Here is a 15,847-nt window from a genome sequence, read left to right on the forward strand (position 1 = left end):
ATATAAATGTTTGAAAAATGATCAAAACTTATCAATCGTAGTAGAGCTTTGAAGAAAAATAAAGAGCATCAAAGTGTGACTGTTAGTTCAGGAATTGTAAATTCTGTTATTAATAAATTACCATTTGAATTGCACATTCCTGGTTATCAATTCTGTGTTTCATTAACCAAACTTGAAAAACGACTAGAGCGAGAAGGTCGTGATATTAATAAATTAGACAAAGCGTGCACAAGTTCCGGTCATTTTTTAGATCGTTCAAAATTTCCAAAAAAAATACCGATAAAGCTTTCCAGACGTTTTCTTACTGATGTAGATCTATGTAAATATTGTAAAATGTTAAAAATTCAAAAGTTTAGAGATTTGTTGCCTCAAAAGGTACGAATCAATGAATGTGGTATATTAAATTTAGATAATGGTTGTGGTATTGGGACACATTGGACAGCTTACGTAAAACGTGGGCGAGAAGCTATATATATTTTGATAGTCATAGTAATCTTCAACCACCGCGAGAACTAGTTAAATAATTAGAAAGGAATGGACGATGTTAAATTCTATACTATTATGAGTTAATTCAAAAACATGGTACGGTTAATTGTGGTCTTCAATTCTAGTACAACAACCACAATGAGGAAGAGAATCTCATAATACATTTCCTTTTTATATTGCTTTGCTCGTGTAAGCTCCCTTGCAACGCCCACAACGACCTTTCAAAAAATGTGCGTATCATCGTACAAACAATCGGTTGTAAACGGAGTATTTAAAGACTTAAAATTATCAGAGGCACTCACTGATAGTATTTATTACCTTGTGGTCTGCAAGGTTGTTTAATACGTATTACCTCTATTAGCTTATACACCAGTGCAATAAAATATAGATGACATTTACTTTAACTGGAAACAGTTCAATTTTAACATCTGAATATAGTCCATCAATAGCCTTAGAAAATGACAGCAGTTATGTGATTGGGATAACTAAGCTAAAAACTTATAATTCATTTCTGAATATTGATCACACCAATAATAAATTCTTGTATGTAAGTGAAGATAATAAAGAGGTGTGTATAGAAATACCTGAAAGATCTTATGAAATTGATGATTTAACTTTGTATATATGATGATTGTAGTGACGCTGGCAACACTTTAAAAGTGGCGTCAACATGAATCTCTGTTTAATGCATAAATTCTCCATTGTTTTGAGACAGCATTTCACCAATTATATTGATGCAGCTTACTAATGCCATGGCCACTATTAAGCACTGCTTCACACAAACGACCATAACATTGGTGACTTAGTCCACAATTTGAGTTAAGCAGGACAGCTCCCAAAGATTCCATGGTGGCTAAAGTTACAGGCACGTTTCGCCTTCGGGCCGAGCGAATAAAGTCTTGGGCACTAGACCACGTAAACAAAATTGCTGCCTCTGGATTACTAAAAGTAACTAACTGATTTATAACTATAAATTATATTTATAACTAGCTGATTTCATAGATTATAATCAATCTATGAAGTTAAGCAGCTCTGACCCCGGTCATTCCTTGGCTGGGTGACCGGATAATGTAATGCTAAAACATCGCAACTAACTCGTCTTTCGGAGGAGACGTTAAGCCGTCGGTCCCGGTCACTACTAGTGGTCGTTAGGTCAGGTCAGAGGCTGTAGATGCGACCTGAAAACTCTAGCACTTGGGTGATGGCATTACCACCATACGCATATTTATATTTATTTTTACCAAAAGTAAGTTTAACAATGTACATATCAACCGCCGTTGGAAAAAAATTAGCAGTGTAAAAAATGTCTACAATTAAGGTAAATTTGAAGAAAAATACTTTTGATGGATTAGTTACTATTATTTGCAAAATTATTTGAAGAATTAAATATCCTAAAAGCAAACCAATTTGTTTAGAATTCAAAATGTGGTGGTAAACTCTTTTTTGGTAGAAAAAACAAAAAAAATTCTAGACAGTTTTTCTTACCCAAATACAGTCAAAAATAATTTCACTCTACAAAGTAGGAAAATATTTAGAAAATATACCTAAATCCAGAAAACCCAGAAAAACAACAATCTAGATGAATAGAAGAATTAAAAAAAATTTCACGAACATCTGTGGATGTTGAGATCAAAAATAATTAATAAAATTTCTGAAATAAAAGTTGGTGCATCAAAATTCAACTAGGATTTGTTCAAGAAAAGCTATATACCACAGTCTAGCCAGGAAGCTATTGGTTTCGGAAGGTAATCATCGTACCAGACTTGAATTTGCACAACGACATTTAAATTGGAAAGTTGAAGATTGGAAAAAATATCATTCAGGGCCGAAACTTGATATAAAATTTTTTATTCTGATTTCATGAGATGTGCAAGGCATCCAGTTAACACCAGATTTAATTCCAAGTACCTTAAACCAACAAAAAGAAGACGGGCAAGAATGTATATTTTTAGGGACTGTTTTCCGTAGAATTGAGTAGATACATTATGTATAGACGTTACTATGGTAATAGAGTACACAGAGATCTACTCCAAAACGTTATGTTGCCCTATGATGAGAAGGGTGGTTATGGTCTTTTAGTAATAGAGAATTACCACTTTCCGTCATTAAAGAGGCATTTCAAAACTTTTTTGAGCATTTATAACACCTGAAATTGATAAAAGAAAACAATGATTTTTGTCTACTTTCCGTTAATACTCAGGTCAGTACAAATATCGTCTACGTAGACCATAATTAACTATCGTTTATTAGACAAAACGATAGATACTAAAAAAATTATACTAAAAAAGATTGATTTAAATTTTAACAAATGGTATTTACCATATATTATGTACTACATCTTATTTCAGTTCATGTAGAATTTTGCAACAACGCATTTGCATTTTTTGAAATAAAATGAAGCGCTAATTGAGAGTTTCTGGTGGGTTTCTTAGCTCAAAATTTATCGCTGGAATTTAGTTTAACACAGAATTCTTTTTTTGTACAGAATGGAGATCTCTGTTATTATAAGAAATAAGAGATACGAGGTTGGTTAAATTAGGGCAGAGTTGTACATTTTACTGATTTAATTTAGAAATAATATATAATTATAAAGAAATTTTTAATTATTTCGTATTTTGAGTTCTCGCGTTCGTTTGATGAGCACCGCTACAGACGTTCTCAGAAGAGTTCAATCTTAGAGCGCCCTCCCTCCAGTATTCTTTGTCCGTCCACACACTTTTCTTATTGTATAATAATTATCTTATTTTTTATCACTTTGAGCATAAGGAAACACTTTAAAGAAGGCAAACAGTAGGCAATTCAATCAGCCGCTTTCAGCCGCAAAGCAAAGCTAAGCGGGTTTGATAAAACTCTGAGATCGGCCTATAGCGCAGGGAGACAAAAATTCTTCGAATCAAAATTTCATGAAGAAGGGATTTGCAGCTTATTTTAAAGTTTGTTTCTTTAAGATTACCAACTTTGATTATTATTTTTATAAATTAAGGTTATTAATTAAAAATAGGCAGAAAGATTAGAAATAATAAAAAATGAATTAGTATAGAAATTTCAGAATTGTTGCCTTTATTTAAAAAAAGTATTTATCCAGCTACCAAATTGTAAACCATCTAGAAGCATATGAACATTACTGGAGTAAATCCGATCCAAAATTGGGGTTTTCTAGTTATACCAAAAAATGTAAAAAATCAAATTATCCATAAACGCTTGCTCTCCCATTATTTATTGAAATCAAATGTCCTTTCATATGAAGTACAGAGTGCAGCATTTTGGATGTCCGAATAGGCGATCTCCAAAACTAAGAGGTTTAGAGAAAAACGAGTGACATACTCAGGTCCGTTTTTTGAAAAAATAATTTTGGTCAAAACCACATTTCGCTAGCGTTTTTTATTTTGGACTTATAAACAAAAGTTGACATTTTAGTAAAATATTAACAAATTCATATCTTATTATAAAAGATACACATTTGAAGCAAAGACATTATCCAGGCACTTTTTTACAGAGAATTTAATAATGTTATCAGCTATTTTTTTTAATCATTCGTTTAGCTGTAATAACATAAAGTTTTATTTTTTTAAATGAGAATTATAGATAGTTATGATATTTTCGAAAAGCTTATTTTTTTCTGAATTCAAAACAATATAAATATTGTGTGATATTTTTATATATTTGTGATAAAAAATATATTTAAAATATTTGAAAGTAGTTGGCCATGGAAAACTTATTTCACATAAAAGGTGTGAATACTCTAGAAATTTTGTGAACGGATATTAAAGTAAAAAATGTGAAATTATAAAAATAAGCTGTGTAAAGGTATTTTCAATTGAACAAATATAAGAGCGTCGCAGATTTTAATTACATAAAAAATATGCACAAAATTGCAATCGATGTGTCACTACCGCTTGATGACACTTTTTTATGATTTAGTGAAGTGCAATGGAAGTGACGTTGATAATGTTGTGTATTTTTATACCGCAGATGGAATTGATTTTGGTGTTTGGATTGACATTTTTTTGTAAACTAATACAATTAATAAGATTTTTCTTCTTCCAACGTTTCATATTTAAAATTGGAAAATAGAATGACAACATAAGCAAGCCATTTTAAATATAAAAACAAATAATTTTTTTAATTGCAAAAATTTGATCGAATAAAAATTTATTATGCTCTTCTTGAATTAATTAGGGTTTAAAAACTCATTAAATTATAACTACTTGTTGCGTAATACAATTTTCATAGTTTTAATTAAAAATCCAAAAAATTTTCATGGCCTACTATAAAGAAGAAGCGAAATGTTTTGATTTTTCTTAAATATTTAAAGGACTAGGCATACTTTTTATGGGAATTTAAGGACCACTCAAATTGAATAATTTTTATATCAATCGATGCGTAATAAAAAACTGAACAAATCATATCATTGCGCCAAACGTATAGCTTGATTAGGAACGCGGAAAATTTCAATCAAAGTGAAGATTTGTCCCACAAGAAAAGGATTGGGGCGGCTTTTCGGTGAGTACAAAGAGCTTGTAAATCTTCGAGATTTACAACACTGCGGTATTATTACAATTACTGGATTGGGGGTCAGGTATAGGGAACAGACACTTTTATGGAAATAGGGATATAAGCTGACAGAAGTTAATATCTCCAACAATAGAAATAATTTAAATCCAATCGCGATTTCTGGCGTTCCTAATCAAGCTACGTTTGGCGCAATGATATGATTTGATCACCTTTTTGAGATGCATCGATTGATATAAAAATTATCCACTTTGAGTGGTTCTTAAATTCCCATAAGAAGTGTGCCCAGTATCCGCTTAGTATCAACGAATTGGTACAATTTGTAGAAAAAACTGCCGGACGCGAGAACATAATTGAACTTGCCAAAAAATATACTGATGGTGTACAAGGGATAATTTCTATGTTGTATGATATCGTGCCTACAGTTAAGCACACAAGTATAAAAAACAAGTGCAAAAAAATCCAAAAAAGTTAAAAAAAGGTACTGAAAAATGTCTACCTGCGAGTAATTCAGATGTTCTCTGTCTGGACCTAAGCCTAAGCCAAGAATGTCGCTAGTTTCTTATTCTTACATTCAATTTCAATATCGCCAATAACAACTCACTCCAACATTATCTTGTCAGTTCAATTGTTTATATTAATATTGCATCGCTCTTATCGAAATATAATGAATTGTCCGCTTATATGTGTCTTGAAAAACCCAGTATTCTCCTATTAACCGAGTCATGGTTGACCTTTGACATCCCAGACTCAGTTGTGGCTCTAGATGGATATACAATTTTTAAGAAAGATCGTGTTGGTAAAAGGGGTGGTGGTGTGTGCATTTATGCGTTAGATCAAGCAACAACCAGTTTTCAGCTAACCGAAACACATGTTGATACTGGAAGTATTGACAATCGTTTTTTGAAAGCTCATGGTAACAACTTCTCGTTTATTTTAGGTTGTGTGTATCGACCTCCCGGTTCATTAGTTGAAGATACTGTCAAGTTTTTCAATACAATCTCTGATATTGCAATTGCCTACGACAAAGTATTCATATTTGACGACTTCAATATGCCTGATATTACGTGGCCATTATGTTCTACAACGCCCCGGGACAACTCCTCACAATGGAGTGTTATAATCGAAAGTAAAAGTTTTTGGAAATTGCAGATTCTGAAAGTAGGCACAAAATGATGTCTAGTAATATCGGTCTGAGTTTTTTCAAATAGGTACTTTTTTAGTAATAATAGAAAATTCGCGCTGTGACGTAAGCAATGTCTCGACTAATGATTCGTCAGTTTTTCGCTGCATACAATTAACGCTACGACCTACGTTTGGGCTGGTAAACGTCAAATACAAATGTCAAAATCGTGCGTTGTCGATTGTGACTGTGTTGTGTGCTAATATTTTGCAGGAGTTTGTGTTTTGGTAAAATGACTGCTCCTGCAGCACATCTGAAGTCGTTTGTAAAACAACAGAGGCAGAAATTAAGAAAAAACGTACGTCTTTCAAGCTATCTTTGTTGGCCCAGTTTTCTATCTCAAGTTCTGTGACTGGCTGATTCAAAAAGGAACATTGCTGACGGCAGGTCAGGAATTTTCACCTTTTCAATTATTTTTCTCCAAAACGGTTGAGCTTTGGTTAAAATAAAAAAATATGGGTCGCCTATTTTGTTGTTGGCTATCCGTATAAAAATTTTCATTTTTTACTACAACACTCCATTGCTCATTGATCTACTAATAAACAGTCACTTAGCACAAATTGTAACACAGCCTACTCGACAAAGGGGAAATCAGGTCCCTTCAGTTCTTGATCTTATTATAACATCTGATAAAAAATTGGTCTCTATCTTGACCCTATTGCCAAATCTGATCATTTGGTATATCAAAGATTGAACTAAAAGTTGGTTTCGTTTGTCGTAGAAGAACAACCATAACTAAGAAACTCAGTTTAGATTTTAACAAGGTTAACCAACGCCTATTGCAAGTTAACTGGTTGGACTGTCTTTCTGATGCATCCGTGGAAAACAACTGGGATCGATTCAAATGCGAATTGCAAGGAATAGTCTCTGACTCCTCGCGCAACATATTCATCAAAACTTCTGCTACCACACCTTGGATTGACAACAATATTTTAAAACTTGTTAAAGAAAAAAGATGTCTCTGGCGTAGGTATAAACGGACAGGGAAAGCCTCTGACTACAAACTCCATAGAGCTTACTCAAACAAACTGTCATCTATTATTAAGAACGCAAGGGCTAATTATGAAAAAAGGGTAGTAAACAAAAAAGACTCAAAGTGCCTCTCTAAATGCATTAGGACAAACCTATCAGGTCCGGTCAAAACACCCAGAGTGCGAAGCAAAGATGGATGCATCCTCAATGATGACCATGATGTTGCGAATGATCTCGCTGATTATTTTACTGAGGCTTACACAATAGAACCCCTAATGCCATTTCCACAAACGCACACTCCCCCCAATTGGGACTCAGTAGAAGTAGCTGATTTTCGGGAGAGTGCTGTTTTAGACAAATTGCGTAAACTCAGTGTAAACAAATCACCTGGACCTGATGGTGTCACAGCTGGTATCTTGAAGAACTGCGCAGCCAACATAGCTAGGCCCTTAAGCATTTTGATGAAACAATCTTTCGATACCAGTACTTTGCCGATTGAGTGGAAAGTGGCTATAGTTAGACCAGTTTATAAGAAAGGCGATAAGTTCGACGCATCTAACTATAGACCTATTAGTTTAACTTCACTGGTTGTTAAGATCATGGAAAGTCTAATTTATGATCAAATGATAAATTTCCTAGATCTTCACCATACCATTCCGCCGCAGCAGCACGGATTTGTGCCTTCTAAGTCAATTGTCTCTAACTTACTCTGTTGTACTTCTGACTGGACTGAACAAATTGATCGTGGCAATCCTGTTGACGTTGTCTACTCGGATTTTCCCAAAGCTTTTGATCGAATGCCCAGACGTCGACTGCTCTACAAATTAAACAATTATGATATCCGTGGTAAATTGCTTAGCTGGATCGATGAATTCCTTTCTAACCGTAGTTTTAAGGTGAGAGTGGGAAATTCTCTTAGTGACTCAAAACAGGTTTTAAGTGGCGTCCCACAGGGGTCAGTACTTGGACCACTATTATTTGTCTTATATACGGCTGATATTCCTTCTCTGCTCAAATCGAAATGTGCTATGTACGCTGACGACATAAAGCTTTACAACGTCAGTTCTAAGTCTTTTGAGTTGGATCTTGACATAACTAGAATTTATGAGTGGTCCCAAACGTGGCTACTACCTCTCAATATAAATAAATGTAATGTGCTCTATCTTGGTGACAATAACCCGAAGTATACATATAACATGTACGGAACAGGGCTTACCAAATCTGCGTCATGTCTTGACTTAGGAGTACTTATAACTTCGACTCTCTCATGGTCCGATCACATTGTCAGAATAACCAAAAAAAGCTAATCAAATGCTATATGTTATAAGTAAATCTTTTGCTGAGTTGGGGCCCGATGTTTTTGTCAAGCTCTATAGAACACATGTACGACCAATACTTGAATTTGCCAACAGTGTGTGGGTCCAACACTTAAAAAAGATATAAATCTTTTAGAAAACGTTCAGCGGCGTGCCACAAGGATACCTTTTGGTGTTGTGCGTCCCCCTTATTGTAACCGCTTGGCCATGATGAAATTACCAGCGTTGGCAGACAGAAGGACCCGTGGTGATATGATTACAGTTTTTCAGGCCCTTACAAATGTGAAATCTCCAATTAGACATCTATTTCTTTTAAATACTAATAGTAATACCAGGGGACATTGTTTTAAACTGACCAAGGGGAAATTTCCTACACCTCAGAGACAGTATTTCATTTGTAATCGAGTTTTTGACTTCTGAAATTCCTTGCCACCGCAAATTGTATCAAGTGGCTCCACGCTTGATTTCAAAGTGAAATATGACGCTCACCGTGGTTTCTAATAATCAGTCTCTATATTATTTTGAATCTCAACTGTATTATGCGCGGGCATAACAGACTGTGGTCTCTGCCCGAACGCATATTCATAATAATAATAATAATAATAATAATAATAATAATAATAATAATAATAATAATAATAATAATAATAATAATAATAATAATAATATCTGTAAGTTTGTTATTACTGCAAGAGTAAATCCATGCGACTAATTAAATGGCAACTGTGGCATGTTATTTGATCAATACCTATGATTTTTTCTGTAAATTAGCAAATTTAATTGAGGTCGGTTTCAATAATTAAAAAAAGTAATTATCGTCGCATCTTTTTTATAATAAACATTTTATTGTAAAAGCTGAACCTGGTTGGCTTTAAAATGTTAAAAACGGACCCTTTGCTCAGTTTTAGTTGCCTTCCGATTTGTCTCTGGCTGATAAGAAGATAATCACCTAGCGTTTCAATTCCGCCGGTTATGATTTTTTTCTCCCGTTGAAGGTTTAAATTAATTTCGTGTTTTGTAAACACATGATTTGAAGAAGTTTGTCTCTCCGGGTTTCGTCTCGCATAGTCAAACTGCAGCCTCATAGTTTAATTGAATGCTCTCAAAGACATTATTATGTCGCTTTTTTCGGAATTCGAATACATTTTTACACGGCAACAACCAATAATGTTTTTTTATTTTCTTACTTAATTCATACATAATTTCATAATCTGCATTTTTATAAAAAAACATTGATATAATAAATTAGATTTATAATGCTTTTTATGAATAATTCTTTTGTTATATGCAACTACCAAAACACTTCTATCAACATGTCCTCTAACTGCTTTTTCTATTTAGTAATTTTGTACGAAGGTAATATGATATGTTGATCGACAGCTGTCAGTGCAAGACCAAAAGCTTTGCAATTAAGGTTGTGAGACCATTCGGGCCTTTACACCTTATGCAACCAACATTTCAGCACAATTTTTTTTTTCTTTTTTTTTTCTTTTCCATTTAACGAGCCAAGCATTCAATATTTAAATTATTTTCTTCATCAAAAATCTCACAACGTTTTAAAATACAAGTTGAGAAGCTTCTTTGCGTCACATTTCGACCCTCGAAGAGACGATTTTACCCAACCACCGGATGTGAAACAAAAGAGCAGGTAGCGAGGGCCTGAAAAACACCACATTCCTCAAATTCCAAGGGGAGAAAGCTGATTCCAGATGGCGGACTTTTCTATTGTTTTACCCTTATTAAATCGTTAATTCTCTGTATTACCAACCAGGGAAAAACCTAATCTAAATCAAATTCACAAGAGGAAGCCCTAAGCTCGAAATCGCCGATCTTTGATACCGCTTGAGGTACATTTCGATTCATCCCCATTTTATATCAAACAAAATCGTCACGGATTGAATCAAACCTGCAAACTTCATTCAACATACAACTCCAAACCTCATTCAGCTTAAGACACGAGAAAATTATCAAGAATCAAGCAGAATAAACCCGAAGAAAGCTCTTTTATTCCACGTGGAAACGCTTTTATTAATTAATTGGCGATTGAGGAACAAATACTTCGATTCTATCACATCTCGACATCATCCAGAGACGTTTGCAAACTTCCTGTCAATCCTTCGAAGATATTAACGCATTGTTTATCAACTTTAAACAATATTTCTTGTTAGTCACGTAGGCCACAGAACCAGTGACGTCACGCAACCCCTATAAATAGTTGCCGCTTGGAAGAGGAAAATCAGACAGTGTTTGTACGTCTTTTCGGAGACAACGCTTGCACTCGTCTCACTGCTGTAGTTGAGCTTCTTTGTCTTCGACGGGTTGAGCCAACTAGCTTTGCGTTCCAAACTCATTTTTTCCACCGACGGGTTGGAAAGACTGTTTGGAGTAACTCCTGGTGCTGGATGTAAATCCTTGGCAGCTTCTTTGTCTCCGACGGGTTGAGCGCCAACTTCAAATAAAGGATTGATTCAGTTACCAACTTAATTCAGGTGCAGCTTCTTTGTCTTCGACGGGTTGAGCGCACCAGCCGCGAGTTTTGTTGAGCTTCTTTGTCTGCGACGGGTTGAGCCAACTAACTCGCGAAGCCGATCAATCTCTCCCGCCGACGGGTTGGAAAGATTGATTGAGAAATATTCTCCTGGAGTTGAACGAAAATCTCAGGCAGCTTCTTTGTCTCCGACGGGTTGAGCGCCTCTTCAAAAGATGAGATTGGTTCAACTTTCAGCTGGGGTTTTTCACCATGGCAGCTTCTTTGTCTGCGACGGGTTGAGCGCCAAACGGTGAAATGTACCTCGAGAGAAACCTCCAGGTCTCAAAGAGACAAACTCTTCGTCACACCACCGGGATCACCATCTTCAACGGTTGGAAGTCTCAGGGGAGGATCTTTATCTAACTCTTTTCTTTTTCAGAGCGTTAATTAATCCTTTCTTTTACAGAGCGTTAATTAATCCTTTCTTTTTACAGGGCGTTAATTAATCTTTTCTTTTACAGAGCGTTAATTATTCTTTTTTCCACAGGGCGAAAACTTAACCCTTTCATGTCATTTATTTTACCAGACTTTCGCTTACTGTAAAAATACTTAAGTTTAGTTAGGAGCACGTGATATGTACGTGTTGAATTTGACGAGAGCTCTTTTGCTTAATTAAAACAAACTGTTGATTACGAAGGCTTAATTTGGCTGCATGTTTGAGTAGTAACTATCTTTCTGTCTCCCTTTGGAACTTGCCATCACACTAGGGAAAAAGACCTCGGCAGTCCCAGTGAGTGCAATGGCCCAACTACAAAACATGCCAATTCAAAAGAGAGCCTAGCTTTTCCCCCGGGGCTTGGGGAGAGATGTATACCCAAGGTTAGGGAATGGAGAGCACGCGGTGGTCGGAACCTCTGGGAGTCCCTCTTGCAACCGTCTTTCTAGAATCACCAGGTTGGGTCCGAGTAATCAACTTTGCATTCAAATTTCCCGCTCAGTTCTCCGAGATTCAACACTCGATTAGCTGGTTGCCTAGGATTAGTGTTTAACTTGTTGTCTATACTCACTTCTGAATTGTATAACGTGTTGCATACTATCACCAATGACTGTAAATTTAGTGAATAAACATTTTGGGTCGAACTCTTTGCGTTTTCCTTTCCCAGACACACAGTGCTTGAAATAACGAATCTCCAAATCTACACGACAACGTAGCGGTCCTCCAAACAATCTCTAGACGATCACCTCAAAACTAAATATTTTGACAAGGCCAGACCCCCGAACGGTTACAGTTGCATATTTCTGAAAACAGAAAATTGAAATTTCACTTCACTCCCCTAACACCCTAATTCGAGTTATTACACACACAGAAAGACACTAGATGTCACATACCACGTGATGCTTTTTCACAGATTCGTAAACTTGAGCATTTTCTTGCCAAAAATTTGTTAAGTGTACTAACTATCTAGTATAGGTATACAGGCTGTATCAGAAATACGTGTCTTAATTTTAACAGATAAGAGAACTCAACAAATAAAACATCTTTTCTATTTCTATTTAAGTAGATCGGAACTTTACTTAATATTTGGAAAAAGATAACATACTGAAACGTGTGCCCGCTTATGGGTACAAAAATAAGAGAGCCGAACTATTTTCTTTGTGATAGAAACGGACAATTTAAACAATTTAAAACAATAATGAAAATTGTTGCTATGATTACAAACTAATTATTAAACACTGAGCGGCTCCTTCGCAAAAAAGAGAGAAGGAAAACAGTAAAAATTGTAAAGAAGAATTTTGCAAAATATTATATCGAAAAGTTGTTGTACTTGATGAGTCTTATTACGTGTTAAAATTAACACACGTATTTCTGATACACCCTGTATATCTAAAGTCGTACCTAAATCAACTTTAAACCAGTCCATTATGAAAAAAATACAAATTGACTTGAAATAGCTGAAATGGCATAAATCTAATTAAATCACCACATTTTGTCAAAAAAGAAATCGTTTCTGTTAAACTCGTTTGTAAAAAAGACTTACGAGAGCAAAAGAAGTTGTGGAGCAAAAAAATTATTGTTCGATTGTTTCAAAAATGTTCAGCCCACACACCGTCCACACCAAAAATTTTAGATTAATCCCTTTACCTGTTGAAACTTTTTTTGTTGACTAAAAGCCACATTAGGATTAGGTATTTGGGAAATAGTAATGTTTTACCACTGTTGTAAAATTTTAAACAAAAATTTGAAGAGTTCAGAAATAAACCTATTTATTAACATTCAACGGGTTTACTGTTCTTTAGGTAACTATTATTCACACGTATATTTAAAAAATCGCTAACGGGAAATGAGGTAGTAGGCCACCATCAGCAAGAGTGAAGAGTTGACCAACAAATAGCGAAGGCACTGACTGGCGAAGGCTTCGGATACAAGCGTCGAGAACGAAGAATGAGCGACTATGACCCAGCGACCTAGCATGCGGATGAACTGGATAGTTAACTTCAGTTGTTTGAGTGAGATGCAGTGTCTTGTTAAGGTTCGATGATGTTCTGTTTCAAAAACAAAACCGCTAGTAATTAAGAAACGAACATGCTTTGATTACATTAAAATATCAACTGTTTTATAAAAATTTTTTTTAATAACTGCTAATAATTCAGTGACATAAAAATATGGATTTTCTTTGGAGGTATCGGAGATTTTCAATACCAAAAAGGTAATTTCTTAATGTATTTTCACTTGAATTTATTATTGTTTTATCTTATGGAGCTAATACTTATACATTACACATTTTATATAATTATTACTATATGTACCTGTGTAGAACCAGGTATAACGGCTAAAGCTAATTTCATAACACTGAACACCAGAGCCGGATCTAGACCCAATTTCACCTAAGGCAGCAGGGTTAATTTGGCGTTCTGTTCCAGCAACTTCGAAGTAGTTATTCAGTTTACCTGTAAGTTTTCAAGTTTTTACAAAATTATAGTAAAACCCCAAGGGACATTTTACAAAAAGCTCAGTTGAAATTCAGTACGCTGTTATAAGTTAATTTCGTGAATGAATCAACATCCAAACTGGTTCAATTTTAACACGTGATCAATTAATCACGGAGTTAATGCGGATTAAATTAATGACCCTTCTATAACCCGACCTAAAGGCGGTCAAGATTTCGATGGTTTCTCGATCGGAAACGTAAAATCTATAAAAGAAAATTTTTCTTTACAAGTAAAGTTTATGCAAAATTTTTACGAAATGCCTACCGTCACCGTCGTTTTAGTGCCAGTTAAAAATTAAATATTCCTGGTTGGCCATAACAAATATATCCTAAACGAAAGTCTTTAGGATGCTTCACAATTATCCCAAATTATAATAGATTGAGCTTGAAATATAGAAAACTAAATTAAAAAATTTTTTTTTCAAGTTACTGCAATCGTCAGACAAGTTGACAGTTTCCAGACTCACTTTGATCTTGAAACTGTCACTTTACCTGACTAGTCAGATAAGCCTGATAAAAATCGTAAAAGTGACTAGTCAAGTAAATTGACACTTTCAAGATCAAAGTGAGTCTCTGGAAACTGTCAACTTGTCTGTCGATTACGATAAAAATCTGTTGCCTATTTTGAAATGAGCATCCAACAATCATTTAACAACAGCAAACAAATCTAAGGCAACAGATAAGTAAACGAGTAAAAGTTGTGTATTTTATTTAAAGAAATTCTAACTTAAGTTACCTAGGTAGACGTTATTTATACTCTAGGGCGTATTTCAGACAAAGATAATGATTATACAGGTTGTCCCAAAAATGTATGACCTAAATATAAGGATACCTTTTTAGCTTCTTAAGTGTTTCAAAAGGTTTTTTTTTTCAAATCTGTTCAGGGATAACTTTAAAAAAAATAAAACAAAAAACGGTTTTACACCCTTTTACACCAACGGTACTTTCTTGGTGACATTATTAGTACGTAGTAAGGTCTAACAGTCGTATGAATTAAGTTTGATTGATCTAAATTACTACAGGGGTCTACAATTTACTTCCAAACTTTTTAAACTTTAGATAGAGTCTTTTATTTTGCATTTTTTTTTATTATACTCCTAACGTAAATCTGAACACAATCCGAGTTATTTGATAAAAACTTGTTATTTCAAGTATTTTAATGACAAATTTAATGATTAAAAGACGAGGATGGTTCCAACTCTGTTTACTTTTATTTCACTCGATGCAGAATTAAATAACAAACATTTTTTGTTATAACAACTCTAACGTAAATCCTAACACATTTAACACATTTGAAGTTATTTGCAAAAAACTCATTCTGTCAATGACAAATTACTTTAATGTGTGATTAAAAATCGAACATGGTTAAGGTTTTTGGCAAATAATTCCGATTGTGTTAAGATTTGCAACAGGATTGTAATAACAAAAAATGTTGCTTTTTTAATTCCGCATCCAGCGATATTAGTATATCAACGTATATCCACGAATACTTTACGTTATTTTTTTTGATCACTTTGAAATCATAAATACTGACATTAATATTTCAAAAATTGGAAACAATGTAATGTGAGATCAGTATACCTATCGTTGTCATGGAATTAATGGTGATTATAATAAAAAATCATTAAAAAGTTGCCACTTATCTTTAAATTTTCTTGATGTTGCCATGGGCACTGGTGCAGCGTGTTTGAAACAAGCACAATAGATTACCAATACAAAAAACAGTTGGAGTCATCTTCGACTTATATTCATTAAATTTGTCAGTAAAGTATTTGACAAAACAAGTCTTGTTTTAGGATTTACGTTAGGGTTGTAACAAAAAAAGTGTCTCATTAATTATGCATCGAATGATATAAAAATGAACAGGAGTTGCCATTTGAAATAAGCAAAATAATCAAACATAATTAATAAGTCAGTT

General features: G+C 34.3%; 1 protein-coding gene and 2 long non-coding RNA genes across 3 annotated transcripts in view; 1 reads left to right on the forward strand and 2 right to left on the reverse strand.

Annotated features, from left to right (window-relative positions):
* Window positions 1–10,468: 10,468 nt before the first annotated feature.
* On the reverse strand, window positions 10,469–12,232 carry LOC135266886 (uncharacterized). The gene is made up of 2 exons (XR_010335098.1): window positions 11,814–12,232; window positions 10,469–11,747 (listed from the first exon to the last, which is right to left on the reverse strand). It is a non-coding gene; the product is annotated as an uncharacterized LOC135266886 (long non-coding RNA).
* Window positions 12,233–13,361: 1,129 nt separating this feature from the next.
* Window positions 13,362–14,685, reverse strand: LOC135267935 (uncharacterized). The gene is made up of 4 exons (XR_010336341.1): window positions 14,195–14,685; window positions 13,944–14,133; window positions 13,748–13,888; window positions 13,362–13,483 (listed from the first exon to the last, which is right to left on the reverse strand). It is a non-coding gene; the product is annotated as an uncharacterized LOC135267935 (long non-coding RNA).
* pip (pipe) overlaps window positions 13,449–15,847 on the forward strand; it is a 41,842-nt gene continuing 39,443 nt past the window's right edge. Inside the window, exon 1 of the mRNA XM_964566.4 lies at window positions 13,449–13,647. Coding sequence (XP_969659.3) covers window positions 13,604–13,647 — 44 coding nt within the window. The 5' untranslated portion in view covers window positions 13,449–13,603. The remainder of the gene's footprint in view (window positions 13,648–15,847) is intronic.

The sequence above is a fragment of the Tribolium castaneum genome, chromosome 1, assembly GCF_031307605.1.
Source record: "Tribolium castaneum strain GA2 chromosome 1, icTriCast1.1, whole genome shotgun sequence".
Classification (NCBI taxonomy): domain Eukaryota; kingdom Metazoa; phylum Arthropoda; class Insecta; order Coleoptera; family Tenebrionidae; genus Tribolium; species Tribolium castaneum.